General features: G+C 37.7%; 1 protein-coding gene across 2 annotated transcripts in view; it reads right to left on the reverse strand.

Moving 5' to 3' along the window:
- Positions 1–8,544: 8,544 nt before the first annotated feature.
- Positions 8,545–15,911, reverse strand: part of LOC124616795 (CDK5 and ABL1 enzyme substrate 2) — a 179,612-nt gene continuing 172,245 nt past the window's right edge. Inside the window, exon 9 of one of the 2 annotated variants that reach the window (XM_047145210.1) lies at positions 8,545–9,528. In XM_047145210.1, the coding sequence (XP_047001166.1) occupies positions 9,388–9,528 (141 nt within the window). In that variant the 3' untranslated portion in view covers positions 8,545–9,387. The remainder of the gene's footprint in view (positions 9,529–15,911) is intronic. The other variant, XM_047145211.1, reaches the window with a different exon arrangement.

The raw sequence follows: 15,911 nt of genomic DNA on the forward strand, positions 1-15,911 counted from the left end.
AATATATTGAACTATGAGCTGCGTTAGCGTAATGGTTAAAGTGTATGGCTACTAAGTGAAAGGTTCTGAGTTCAATCCTTGCTTGGTGCTTAATATTTTCGTTTTTTAAAAACAATATGGAAGTGTCTTACTTCAAGAATTTTATTTGTTTGAATGTAATTTTTTGAAATTTCTAGTGGCAACTAAAATCGACCATACGCTATGGACTTTTACCTCTGCAAACTCTTCAAAATTTTGTGCAATGGTTTACTACATCTAATGCTGCACAATAACTGCGTTGAACATTGAAACAAAATTAAGTCATTTATGGGAGGAAGGTATCAGTCAAGTAGATGTGTAAAAATCTAATTTTTGGGCCAAATAGTTTTTGTGAAATCGAATGATAAAGTGTGTTAAAGCAATCGAAACACCATGTGTCTGCACAGGCGATCAGTGCAATGATGACAAAATCGCGCTCATCGTGGAATGCGGGGAGCACGTCTCTGTAGCAGCGAAAGGGTTAATGCGACCGTGGTGGCTTTACTTCATAAACTGCGTGCTCCCCCCCTACACTTAAGTTTGCGAACTATACTATGGCGCTGCTTCTCTTGGCGCGTACAACTGGCAATGCAGCAATCTCCCACGTCTGGGCGGGCATGCGCGAACCGCCGAGATAAAAGAATTGAACTATAGTGTGAACCAACCATTACCAGATTTCCCATGGCGGCGTCTAGGGTGAAATTTACCCTATAGCCTTGGAAAAAAATTGGCCCATTCAATATGACACTTTGAGCTGTGCCATTTCCTCTCTTCTTCCAAGAATCGTCCCGTTTCGTGGGATCTGAAGGAGCGTTTTCAACAACAACACAGTTCGTCATGGACCAAATACGCCTTAATGGCGAATTTCCACATCGAGTAATTTTCACGCCCGGTCAACTTTTGGAAGTCCCTGTTGAGGCTGTACCACTTATTTTTAGCTTTGAGTAAGAGTGAAAAATATCGGCAGTCTGCACGCAAGAATGATCACTGGGCAAAATATGGGTGATCGACACACGCGTAACTTCCGAGCTGGCTCTGGATTTCCGCGCACGAGTTCGATTTTAACATTTATAAAACCTTACTTTCACGCCTGTGCCTGGGTCCGTACTGCAGTTAAACTATACAGATCGACTGAAGTTTGGGATACACGTAATGTATATGTTTACAGAAGTACTAGTACACAAGCAAGAGATATACTTGACGTATGTTCGAAATATTAATGGTCGTGATATAAGTGTACTATATGTTCTTTCTCTCCTGCATTTCTTTGTTTCTGAACACTCGTCTTTGTTGTTAAATCCATGGAGGTAACTATTCTTACCTCCATGGTTAAATCTGTGAAATAAATCATCTCTGGCAAATTCTGACATCATTGGACAAAGCTTAGTCAAAGACCATGGGTTGCATCCCACTCTTCAGCAGTCCTTAATTCTTGATTTATGCCATATGGTGAAATTAGTTCTGTGAAGTTGGACTTTATTTTGAAGTTAAATTATCTGCAAGAGTGTGAGTCTTTAAAATTTGCCAATTCACTCTCTGGTTCACATATGAATTTCTATAATAAGTAAATGAATGTCTCTTTAGCAGCCCAGTCAATGAGCTCTAGTGTTGCTGTTATCGTTGAATTTCTAGAGAGTTCCCAGCACCTAGATTTTCAGGACGCATCTGCCACTACAGAATTCATCAGAATTAGTGGTAAACTGTTTGATGTGTGCAACTCTAGGAACGTTCATACTAAGGGCTTCAAATGGCCATTGAGAACTAAAAATGTAAATTATTGGACTGAATTTCTTTGTAGTGTAGTACATCCACGAAAAATATTTGTGTTGGGATTTTTGACTTGAATAAATTATATTAGAAGCCTCTCACAGGAGTTTCTGTTTCAGGATACAGAACCTCTAAAGTATTATTTTGACATACAAACCCTCACAAGATCATTTGGAACACACTTTTTTCTTGCATTAGCTCTAGGTTTGGTAGTAACAATAATCCCATCGCATTAGTTCCAGTCTGTTGTGAGAACATGTTAATGCAAATGACAAGAGTAATGTAGATGACGATGAGAATGTGAGCTCTTCCAGTGTTGATGAATTCATGTGCCATAAAAAGCAAAGTGATAAGTTCACTGATGATAGTGAAAATACTAGTTCACTTTAAGGTTCTTGATTCAAACACTACTCAGTGGTTACCAGATATGGTGTGAGAAGAGTTGTGCAAATGTTAAGATATGTTGAGTGCACAGAACGTTTTGCTGTTCCCTACATGTGCCCAGATGATCACACTTACTGAAAGACTCTTGTGGCAAATCCAGCTGCATTTACAATGAATGTTAAAAGACGTGGCTTGCTTCATCCATCTGTAGCAGTGTTAAAATAGTGCAGCAAACAGAAAAATGCTTTCGTTTTGTTCTAGTGATATTTACTTTAAACTCAAAACCATTTTTATGTCAGACTTATGAACTCTGCTTATTGTTTATTTAGTGTATAAGCTGATGTATTTGACAAAAGTGCATATGATAGTCTCTGCCATTGACTGTAAAGATATGCACGAGTCACAATTAATACAAACCTCGATTAATGAATTTCGAGGGACCATGAAAATTAAATTGTTGTAACAGGATTATTGGTATAATGAGGTTGTGTTATTCTGACTCAGAGCAAGGAGATACGTTTTCGTGGCTGAGAAGTACATTACTGTATTACTTTTCTGATGAAAAATAACATTGAAAGACAAATAATAAAACACATTTTGTTCACTTTATTTATTAATGCTGTACTTGTAGAATATCTTACTTTTGTGTACAAAAAAATTAACTTATTTTCGTTTTTTTTCTTTTTTCTTAAAGACTCTCTTGTGAATATAGTCGTTATCTCCTCCAACACAATCATTTGCTGCGCTGAACACTGGGGATTGATGACGCTACTTGCTGAATGGTTTCAAACTGACCTATTAGCTCCATCAGAGGAGGGGGAATCGCACTTATCACATCACTGTCATCGTCAGAATCTTCAACAGGCGAATTACCCTTTAACTCCTCAATGATAGATTTGTCAGTATATGCTACAAACACCAACACCTTATTATCCACTGACAAGTATTCGACTACTGAAACATCTATGGTTTTACCAGTAACTGCTCAATAAATCTCCAGATCACTCTGAATATCATCCTGTGTTATTTCATCCATCACAACATTCGCACCAACATCTTGACTTTCGGAAATTCTAGCATTTTTCCAGCAGTTCACAATCCCATTCGGCTGTACACTGTTACAGGGACTAGCAATCATGTGACAAGCCTGCTTCACATTGAAACTGTAGTGATTGCTCAGCTTTCTTTCAATGTTTACGATCACATGTTGAACTAAAGGTGAACGGTATATTGTCTTAAAGTTCTTAATTATCCCCATACCTAGTGGCAAACAGTTTGAGGGGGGGGGGGGGGGAGGAGGGGAAAGTAGCATAGTTCAACTTCTTCAACGCTGGCATGTTGTTATGCGCACTACAGTTATCCACCAGCAATGCAGTTTTCTTATTCTTTATCTAGCGAAAGCAGCCACTCACTAAAAAGAGTAGACGTCATCCATGCTTTTCGATTTGGCTTGTAATTGACTGCAATAAAAGAAATCACGTTTACAATACGACTGTAGCAAAACATTACAGCTGAAGCTATACTGTACTAAATTAACTTATAAATTAAAGGAACGTAAAACAAAATGTATGTACCCTCTTACCTGGTAAGCTTCTTACATTTTTGAAACACCGTAGGTTTGCTGATCGTCCGATCACCAGTGGTGTCAATTTGAGTTTCCCTGGCGCATTGCTGCAGAGAAGAACAGTTATGGATACTTTAGACTGCTTCCCTCCTTTACACTTTTCTCCTCTAAAGGCCATCGTCTTCTCTGGCATCAGTTGATAAAATAATCTCGTCCCATCTGCGTTGTACAAGTTTTCAGGACTGTATTTTTCTAGCCGTTTACAGATGGTGTTTCCTCCAAAACTCTGCGTCACCTAAAGGTGCTCATTTTTCTTCTCCTGAGATCACTTTCAAAATGATCCGTTAAATCTTGGCAGTCATCCGTTACTTGCCTTAAAATTAGAGTCGCCAAGCAACATTGCGAAATCTAAAGCTTTTTGAAACTTCAATGGACCATTAATTGGTACATCTGCGCATGCATCTCATTAAACCACCACAGTAAAGCACCGTCTACATCGTCAGCAGCAGCAGCCGTCTTCATTTTTTCCCTTGAAGGGTAAATTAGCCACCTACAAAACTTTCTTCAATTTATTTTCGTTTTTTTAAGGAATGTAGCTAACGTAGATTGAGCAAGTCCATACTTCCCCACCACGTCTACTTGTTTCATTCCGTTATCAATGTCTTTGAAAACCTCAAGTTTTGTCTCCAACCTTATTTGCTTCCGAGTTCCAGCCGTTGTCCAAATCTTGGCGAAGTTAAAAGCGTTTACATCAAATAAACATTCACAGACTCCAAAAATCACAGAGATAAGCTGCGTATGAGCCCAACCAAACACTTCTGCGTGCTACTGAAGCTCAACAATGGACACACTAAACACTTGTTCAAACAAAGGAGCTCTTTGGCGTTGCCGCTCAGCACAACACGCCCGCGGCTGTAAGCCATTCTCTCTACCGCTAGAATAAATACAATACTGTAGTATGTAGCGAAGCTCCTGGAAATAAAGCGCCGAAAGCCTAGTAGCTAAATAAAGAATACTAAATAAACAATACCTATCGCTATAGTGAGCTTCTTAAAAGTTGGAAATAATAAATTCCTCGAAATTATTGTCTTCATTATAACAGGGTGTTGCTAAATTTACTTCATCGTTGTAATGGAGTAATTAACACAGTACATATAGGAAATCAGCCAGGGCTGTACAAAATTATCGCTGTACCTGGGTTTATCGTTTTATTGGTAATCGTTATACGGGGGTTTGACTGTATAACGTATTGTTACCGTCTACCTTCAGTTTAAAGACAAACACCAAAAAAAGCAACAGGTGCTGCACAGGGTAAGTGTTGCTGGCATGAGGCAGAGGTTGGGGAAGCTAATAACATTTGCAAATGTATGACGTGTGAATATATATTGAATGAAAAACAATAAATAAAAATTAAAATTTTATGTTTACATGTTACTAATTTGACCTTTTCCAAAAAAACCTAAAAACCTATACAGTGATTCATATGAACATTAAAATATTTTTTCCCTTGTTAGCAGCTGAAATTAGCAAGAAGATAATTGTTTAGTAGTTTTGTTGCCTAATGGTGTGTACAGAACTTTTATCGTTAGGTGTAATGACAACATGCACTTTCCATTAAATGTGTTTGTGTGTGAAATTTCGCCACATAAATGAAGCTGTAATTGTAATGAGAAATTTTTCGTGTCAATGTTTTGGTCATTGTGTATCACTATATACTTTCATCATTCAGGAAATAAAATGCGAAAAGTGAAAGCAAAAAATCTGTTGCACAGAGGTAATGTTTTTGAGAAGCATAGTTTGGCCTTAGCAACAGTACGGAAATTACGTATGTAAACATAGCAGAATAATTGCAAAACTGACATTGCAGGAAACGGTTACAAGGTAAAACGCAACAGCTAACAGTAAACTATAAACACACACACACACATAGCTTCATATAGTGTACATAAATGCTAACCGTATTTGTTCTATGTAGAAGAACAATTTTACACCTTGTCCTGGTTTAACATGGCAACTGTGACGTCATGCCCAACAGCTTTGTTTCGTGCAGTAGTCTCTCGACTTTACTATTGAGATCACTGCAGGAAATTAAGGGGCTCTCGCGTTCAGAAATATTGTGAAACTATCAATAAATTGACCGTCTGAGGGCGCGTATTGACGTATTGTCAATACTAGAAATACTGAACGAGCAGTATTGATGGACCTCAAAATATTTTCAGTATTGTCAATACATCCTGAACGTGTGGGGTCAAGTAATGACAGTTTGACGATATTCTCCGTTCAGATGTTGACAGAGCTTCAGTAACCAGCCAAACGGCGTTAGTGTGCACCGTTTAATCTTTAAAACGCAATCCTGTGTATCATACCTCAGATGTAATTTTTAAAGAATCTTTTAAACTAAAATAATTTTGATAGGTCTATGCATGGATAATCATTGTATATAGCACTTAAGGATGTTTAAAGGAGGATGCCCTATGAGAGTGCATCCTTCATTAATATGAAAATAGAATATAGATTGGAGCATTACATAGCAGTTCGGAAAAACGCTCAGATTTCGAAAAATGTGACCTATATCTTCAACTACTAGTAAGAGACCAGCGAAATGCAAGTAAATTTCACCAAATTATCACAAACCGTAAAAATAATCTGTTTAATGTTAATTGCCTGAACAGGTCCTTGCCAGGCAGATATAATTTCCTCCGTTTTCCACATACGAAATCTTTTGGGTCCATGGTTCTGATCTCAGTCAGTAAATGAACGCATGACCAGCTGCTCCTTTTTTTCAACTATTCTCGGGCCCATTTCGTCTTTTTCTGTTGCTAATACAGCGTGTACATTAAGCCCGGCAACACTTTCAATTATTTATTGCAGAAGAACTAAACACTGTACAGATGTCAGACATATTGCATTTTGAAGAGAAACACTAAGTTTTTTCTTTTTTTTTTTACAAACATTCGATGTGCGGAACATGAGTGAACCGGCAAACATCAATACTGTAATCGAATTCTTGCAACGTGCAGGCCCCTTAATGTTTAGAATGGCAGTGTCGACGCAACTTCGCACTACTATTTGCAGTTGTGACGTCACTAGTGGGCTTTCCATGATCGAGTTTTGCGGGCCCTTGTGAACGACCCTTCTGTGAACTGTGCATTTCGATTATTTATTTCCTTCGTAGTGTGACGTGTTAATTTTATAACTAATGCACAATATAAACATCAGACGAGTAACCTGTAACATAATGAATAACGTCACAGTTTACAGACTCAGAGGTTATAAGTTCGCAACTTGCTGCATGCCAGTTTTTTTCCCCCCATACTTAGCGTCATCATCACGTTCTTTACGATCGTAATACGATATATTCTGCAATATATGATGATGTTAAACGTTTTTGTCTGATTAGTGAACGAAGTTCGAGATAAATATTTGCCCGTTTTTTTCGAATGTGTGATGATTCCCGAGTGTGTGGTACACAGAAACCTAAGAAGATATCTTACATTCCAGCGAGTGAAACGAGCAGCCATAAAATTCCTATAGTTCCTTGCCACAAATATTTCGCTGTTCATTTCCGAATATGTGGGGATTACCGAATGTGTGGTTAGACAGGAACCTAAGAGAGGCACTTAAAGTGCTACAAGTGAAACGATGAGCAGTAACATTCATATTCTTCCATGTCAAAAAATATTTGAAATATTGCGCTTTATTTCTCAAAAGAGTTGTTGCTACAATTGAGATTCTCCAAACACATCCATAAACACCAACTTGACACTATGGCTTTCGACAAATCGATAGCCTCGTTCCTATTCGCCTTCACAATGCCACCACGTTGTGATTACGTAAGTTCCTGGAGAAACTAGTGTGAAACATACTAGACCCGTTACCATTGTGCGGTGAAGCTAAATGTTGCAAGTTATGTTGGCAACAATGATAGTGAATTACGTCAGCATTTCCTCACTCACATCTCCCCTCTCCGCAATGGCCAAAATATCCCCTTAACTCTGGCGTCACCCGTGGTGAGAATCGTCTGTCTTCTGCGAGACATAACTCATTTAGTCATATCAAATGTCAATAGGATGAAAATGGGACGAAGTCAAGCGAGACATCAAATAAGAACGTAGAATCGAGTAAATCTTACTAGGAAGAAACGTAAAAAACGGAATTTGTAGCACTGATGTTGAGGGTTTTCACAGGGGCTGCGAATTTTTTGGAGCGGAATCAAGAAAGACGAAAAATCGGGGTACGTAAAATCGAAGTTCCACTTCCGCCTCCATCATGTAATGCATAATCCACAATTAAGAATTACTCAGAGTTGTTATTAATGAAAGGGGACAACTACAGCAACCTCCCACATTACAACACATTATCACAACATAATCTTTCTACAAGAAAATTGTGTGTCAAGGTGTATAGTGCATGATAGTAATGTTCTGTCATTCTCCTGAATTCAACATCTCACTAATGATGGGGGGGGGGGGGATGCTGACTATTTCAGGTGGACTGAAGGGAGTACATAAAGACATGCATGGGGCATATTCGTATGTTTACAGTTCTGGAGTGTTTTCTGAACATACTGGAAGAAATACAAAGAGGCATAACAACATGTTCATGGTTCAGGAGTGGCCAGTGGGTGTCCTTAGTGTGTGCAGTGCAAGCTATATTTTATATGATAAATGCTGTGATGCGCATTGTGTACAATTCAGTAGATTAATCAACAGAAACAAGTATGTGAAGGGACAAATAATAATCTTTCAATAATTTTTAATAGTTATTACACCATACCAGGTACAATTAATATGACATACTTAAAACTACTGACTAGAACCTCTCTTCTCTATTCATGAAATCACTTTTATAGAAAAGGTCACTCAAACAAAATGAATGCACCACTATGGGATATCTTAACTAAAAAAAAAAAAAAAAACTCCTTAAAATATAATACTATACCATTATTTCCCCTTTGATATTACCAATTCCATACTTAAAACACAGGAACCAAAGATTAAATAACATGTCAAGATGAGCGATAAGAGTACAATGGACATATAAAAAACAAATGCAAAACTGACTGGTACTTAAGTCAACTAAAAATAAAAAAGTAAAAAATGAACATTACAAATACATAAAACATTAGGATATCACTCACTTATTACTCAATGGAACTGAAACAACTCAAGCAAGGCTAAGAGGTTTGCACAAGAAAACACGATATTTCTTTTGGAACTGCCAACTTTGTCACCTTTTCTTGTTTATCTGCTAGCCCAGTGTAATTATACAGTTGTGATAAGTAGATATCATCCTTCTGTCTTATATTGTGAATGATTCAATTACTCTTAACAAAACATATATTTAATTGCAGATAATTTAAAGGAAAAACAAAATATATATCGATATACCAAATATATGCAGTTATCACTTCCTACAAGGAACACTTTTGTTCTTACAGAGTTCTGGTAAAATGAAATTTTCCATTTCCTTTGTGTATATTATTCAGCACGAATGTATTTGGTGCTCTTTTTTGTCACACTAATATAGTCTTAAGTATTCAAACATCCCTGCACTTTCATCCTGTTGAAAAATGACTGCCACTAAACAACTCCTCTGTAGCACGGATTTTCTTGAATAGCTGAAGTTGTATGTACTGAAGATTCCAGCAACTGTCAGGATTCATAAACAAGGCGTTGGTAATGTGGGAAGACTTCCCATGTTGGCAGGTGCAGAGCAAATTCCAGTGCAACTAGAACAGCAAATTCTGACGCCAATAAATCCTTGCGATTCAGTCGGAACACGCTTTCTGTTTTCTGAAATGTAATAAATTACACAGGTCAAATAGCATAATATTCCAGCAAAACCATTAACAGGGAATACCAATAATTAAAGATTTAAAGAGGAAACATTCATAGCCATTGTGTATCTATGATGAGAGTATCAAATCATGGGAGATTATATCAATTGTTAGTGTGAATTGGTATCTTGCCTACAAGCAAATATATCACATACATAAAAGAAAGGAAACTTACAAAACTGATAAGAAATAAACACTGAGAATATCAAAAGAATGAAGAAGAAAAGTGAATCACCATGTGGGCCATCCTCAAGAGAAAACAAATGGACAGGGCTCAAGTACCAACAATCTTTTCTCGCAAAATTTTCACTTAGGAATTCAAAGTTATACTATAGTTGCTCTGAGAATCTCTCTAGTCTCAAAGAGTGTATGTTTCATTCATAACCTGGGTGACCTAAGCTCCATTTCTCAAGAATAACTCCACAAATGTCTAAGGCAGTGAATTAAAAAATTATGATGCAAATCAAATAATTATCATCAGAAGTGTTATTTACAATTGATGAGAGCAGCAGCACATTAAGAAAGGAATATGGTTCAAGTTCAGAGAAAATGGGTAGAATGGATGAAATACTGACTGTATGAACACACACTTCTCTCTCTCTCTCTCTCTCTGTGCGTGTGCGTGTGTGTGTGTGTGTGTGTGTGTGTGTGTGTGTGTGTGTGTGTAAAAAGACAGAAAATTTGAAGACGTTTCCTTTCATGTTTGTATGTTATTGTGTCTATCCCATGCCCGTCAGGTATAAGAAGAGTGATATTCTTTACTTGTTCCACTATTTGTATTCCAACCAGGATTGTGGGTGCGTAAAAAGTTATCTACACATAGCAGATCTACAAAGTTTAAAAGAATCACATTTTATTCCTAAGTGGAACTGTTCAAGCAATATATTCTTTTGTATACATGAATTATGCTTGCACTCTTCCCACCAACAATTATTCATTGTTCACATTTTCTCCCTCTTTAATTAAAAAATATTCTGGCTAGAACAGAAGTTTTTGGCTAAAAATGTATATGAATAACCTTTTTGTTGTGCCTGCCTGCTGCTCGGTGTGTGAGTAGCAATCTATCCATTTCACAGTACAGTTATTCTCTCATGAAGTTAGTTGTAAATAATCCACTGCATTTCATTTCAACAAGAACATGTTGCAGATAATTACAATACCAGAAGAAAGAAGTGACACTCATTACACCACAGTAAGACTGTCTGAAGCTCAAACAAGGGTTCACAATGCTACAACCAAAAGTTTTGATCATTTACCCAGTGATATAAAATGCATGAAACACACCGATAACTCCTCCTCCTCTGCAGGAGACTATCTACAAACATTAAAAAAAAGTTTTGCATCACATCGGTTCCAAGAGTTCCGGAACCTGTACAGAGAATTGGAATGAGATCAACATAATCATCATTTCCGCCCTTTTTATTGTTCATGAAAACCACACATTGCACCACCATACAGCGAGACCTTCAGAGGTGGTGGTCCAGATTGCTGTACACACCGGTATCTCTAATACCCAGTAGCACATCCTCTTGCTTCATGCACACCTGTATTCATCGTGGCATACTATCCGCAAATTCATCAAGGCAATGTTGGTAAAGATTGTCCCACTCCTCAACAGCGATTGGGCGTAGATCCCTCAGAGTGGTTGGTGGGTCACAATGTCCATAGACAGTCCTCCTCAATCTACCCCAGACACGTTTGATAGGGTTCATGTCTGGAGAACATGCTGGCCACTCTGGTCGAGTGATGCCGTTACCCTGAAGAAAGTCATTCGCAAGACGTGCACGATGGGGGTGCGAACTGTCGTCCATGAAAATGAATGCCACGCCAATATGCTGCCGATATGGTTGCACTATCGGTCGAAGGATGGCATCACGTATCGTACAGCCATTATAGCACCTTCCATGACCACCAGCGGCGTACGTCGGTGCCACATAATGCCATTCCAAAACAACAGGGAACCTCCACCTTGCTGCACTCGCTGGACAGTGTGTCTAAGGTGTTCAGCCTGACCGGATTGCCTCCAAAAATGTCTCCGATGATTGTCTGGTCAAAGGCATATGCGACACTCATTGGTGAAGAGAACATGATGCCAATCCTGAGCGGTCCATTCGGCATGTTGTTGGGCCAATCTGTACCGCGTTGCATGGTGTCATGGTTGCAAAGATGGACCTCGCCATGGATGTCGGGAGTGAATCATGCAACCTATTGCGCACAGTTTGAGCCATAACATGAAGTCCTGTGGCTGCATGAAAAGCATTATGCAACATGGTGGTGTTGCTGTCAGGATTCCTCCGAGCCATGACCTGTAGGTAGCTGTCATCCACTGCTCAAGTAGCCCTTGGGTGGCCTGAATGAGGCATGTCATCGACGGTTCCTGTCGCTCTATATCTCCTTCATGTCCAAACAACATCACTTTGGTTCACTCTGAGACACCTGGACAATTCCCTTGTTGAGAGCCCTGCCTGGCACAAAGTAACAATGTGGACGTTATCTAACTGCGGTATTGACCGTCTAGGCATGGTTGAAATACAGACAACACGAGCTGTGTACCTCCTTCCTGGTGGAATGACTGGCACTGATCAGCTGTCGGACCCCCTGTCTAATAGGCACTGCTCATGCATGGTTATTTATATCTTTTGGCAGGTTTAGTGACATCTCTGAACAGTCAAAGGGATTGTGTCTGTGATACAATATCCACAGTCAATGTCTATCTTCAAGAGTTCTGGGAACTGGGGTGATCCAAAACTTATTTTGATGTGTGTATTGTTGTAATGTGTATATGGTGATGGGTAGAAATTACTGATTAACATGTTTGTCTTTAATCAACAAACAAAAAGCTAATAAATTATCAGCTTGGAGGCATGTTTTTTTAAAGGAAGGACGCTAATATCAAATGACTCATTCTACATAATTACAATTCATTATGAAAATGATACATGGAACATGAAACTAACTATCTATTTGTACATGAAAAAGCATGGTACAGGCTTACATGCTTTGAAAACCTCAAAATGAAATTCAAACATAAAATGATGCTGATGATCAAAAGTAGACAAACATTTTCAACTGTGAATGTCACATATTGTGCCCCTGTGGGTGAGGATTATTGTATGTGGGCACAATAAACTAGGACTCATGAACTCTGACAGTGAACTAGAGTGATTTAAGTGGAGGAGATGCTACAGCCAATCAGCGTTGGGGTTTCATGGCCACAGTATGAAAGCAGCCAATCATCAGCGAGTGGGTTCTATGGAAGCAGCCATTGAGTACATGATGAAATGATAAAGCATCATCTGCAGTGTATGGTGAGGGGAGCAAAATGGTCAAAAACAGTACTGAAGTGGATGAAGTCATTAAGGTTAAGTGGGAGGAACCTAGTAGCAAAAGTCAGCAAGGGCAAAAGTTTATGGCAGATGAAAAATTGAAAGCGATGTCAAGGCAAATTACGAGTAGTTTGAGTAGTATGTGTACGAAGGAAGACATTAATAGGGTGGAAAATAGTATGAAAGAAAATAGTAGTAAAAAAACATACATGACTAGCTTAAAGGATGAACTGAAGAAAGAAATTAAGGTAGTCAGCTCAAACCTTTCATTTAAAGAAAGTAGTCCAGAGTACTGAAGAGAAATTAACATTGATGAGAAGCAAATGTGTAGAAAACAGGAAGAAGCTTTGTGATTACTATAGTAGGAGGCTGGAGGATTCTGAAAAAGTGTAAAGATGAAATCAAAGCTGACATGAAATTTTGTACTGAAAATAGGGATAAACTAGAGAACCAAACTGATCAGATTAATAATGATTTTGAAAAGGAAGTAGAAACCAAATGTGCAGTAGTGGTATAGGAAAAACTAGAAAAAAGTAAATGAAAATGTAGACTCAAAATTGGACTACAATAGAGAAAAAGGTGGAAGAAGTACAAAATCTAAAGCATAGAGAAAGTGAGTGGGTCTGATAACACAGGTCAACAATGGAAAAACTGTTTTGCTGAAAATACCTTATTCTTATGTTTTTAGGGTGGGAAATCCAAATATGATACTTAAAAGACAGTATCACCCAACATTTCTTCACATTTTACAATTACATTTATTAAATTAAGCGATTTTTAAAGAATTTAACAGCTTTTATATAGTCAAAATAATTTTAAAAGGAGGTGTAACGAATGTAGATGACATTGGTAGTACTGCTGAAAAAAATTTGCTGGCAAAAAAAGGTCAATTCTATTTTTGTGCTAACAGATGGTGTTTTGTTTACTGTCAACCTAACCTCACTTTCCTGTTTCCTACTCATGTGCTCAGTACAATGTTTAATTGTGGTTGCAAAAACTCTGCTGACAGTTTTTGTTACATTTGTGGTGAATTTGTGATTAAAAAACCAAAGAAACATTACAGACTTTGTGAAAAAGGTTTATCTATCATATTTTAGATCTAAACTTGGTGATCAATATACATCTTGGGCACCGCATAAGATATGTTGTGTGTGTGTTGAAGATCTGGGAAAATGGTCCAAAAAGGAGGAAAAAAGCCTTCACACTTGCTATTCCTTTGATATGGAGGGAGCCAAGAAATCTTTCCAATGATCGCTACTTTTGCAGTGTTGATATTAGTCATAATTCGAAAAACAAGAAGGTAATAAGCTACCCTAACCTTCCGTCTGCCATCCAACCAGTAGGTCATGGTGTAGATTTGCTGGTTCCTGAACCACCAGATGATTTAAATTCTGTTCCAACAGAAGTATTTTCTGTTGTACAATCTGATTTAGATGAACCAGATGATGAAGAATTCCATTGTAATAAAGAAAGTCTAGAGCCCAAATTGTTTACACAGATCAAGCTTAACAGTTTGGTTAGGGATTTGAGATTAACAAAAGAAAAAGCTGAATTTCTTGGCTCTAGATTAAAAGAAAACAGTTGGAGCCAGAATACACATGTATAGAAATAGAGAGCAGCAATTTTCCAAGTTTTTTCAACAAGGTGATTTAGTGTACTGCTCAAACATTCCCGGTCTGAGTTTGGTATTGAATACAAAAAAGGAAGATTGGGGGCTGTTTATTGATCCATCCAAAACTAGTTTAAAGCCTGCTTTATTACACAATGATAACATGTATGCATCTATACCTGTTGGACATTCTGTACATATGACAGAAAGCTATGAAAACCTAGTCTAAAGATAGACCATGTTTTAGTATGTCTGCCAAAAGTTTCCACACCTTTCAGAAGTTAAACTAAAAGAAGGCATCTTTGTCGGACCTGACATCAGAAAATTCATCTTTGATGTTAACTTTGAACACACAATTACCTTAAATGAGAAAGAAGCACGAGTATCATTCAAGCAAGTCGTTACAAAGTTCTTAGGACATGAAAAAGACCCAGAATATGTTTATCATAGCTACAATGTTAAAGAAGTTTAAAAATTTAGGATGTTTAATGAGCCTGAAAGTTCACTTTTTGAACAGTCACCTTGATTACTTCCCAGACAATATGGGAGATGTTAGTGAGGAGCAAGGAGAGCGTTTTCACCAGGACATTACAGTGATGGAAAAACGCTACCAAGGCTGCTGGAACACCAACATGATTGGGGACTACTGTTGGTCATTTCACCGAGAAGTTCAGCAAGCGACTCATTGTAGAAAAAGCTACACCAGAAGCTTCAAAGAAAAAAGAGAAAGAAAATACAAACCAATTCCAGACTTTACTGAAACCTCTGTTAACACATATCATTGTTTTAAGTAGCTTACTGTAAATACAAACCATGCTTATGTTGTAACAAAGTGTTTCATTAATTTCCCTGTTTACCGTATAGCATAGGATTTTTATACTATATAAAAAAAGCATATTGCTCAAAAACTATGGATGATACAAGCAAACTAAGGCTAGTTTGGATTCAGCTCAAAAAATCTAAAATGATCAGCTATCAAAGCAAAAAAGTTTTTAAAAAAAATTTTGCTTGGCCTGTGTAATCACTTTGGTAAGCAAGATAATAGTTTTTCCACGGAAATGATTAATGAGGATCTGTTGTCTGGAGAAGATCACATGGTAAGTAAAAAGAAAGTGTGACACACTGTAATAACAGCAAGAGTACATGGTAAACATGTTAAGTGTTTACTGGACAGTGGTAGTGATTTGAATGGCATTTCACAAGCATTTTTTGAATCTATTAAGAACACAGACGGTATAGCAGTGATGCATGTTTCTGGAATAAAAATTATTGGTGCTACTGGTAAGCTATCAAATATTGTGAAACAAGAGGTACTATTAACTGTGGAATTGGCAGGACAGCTGTTGGAGTGCAATTTATTGGTGATTCAAAATCTCGGCATTGATGTAATATTTGAGTCTAATT

The sequence above is a fragment of the Schistocerca americana genome, chromosome 5 (genome assembly GCF_021461395.2).
Source record: "Schistocerca americana isolate TAMUIC-IGC-003095 chromosome 5, iqSchAmer2.1, whole genome shotgun sequence".
In the NCBI taxonomy this organism is placed as follows: Eukaryota; Metazoa; Arthropoda; class Insecta; order Orthoptera; family Acrididae; genus Schistocerca; species Schistocerca americana.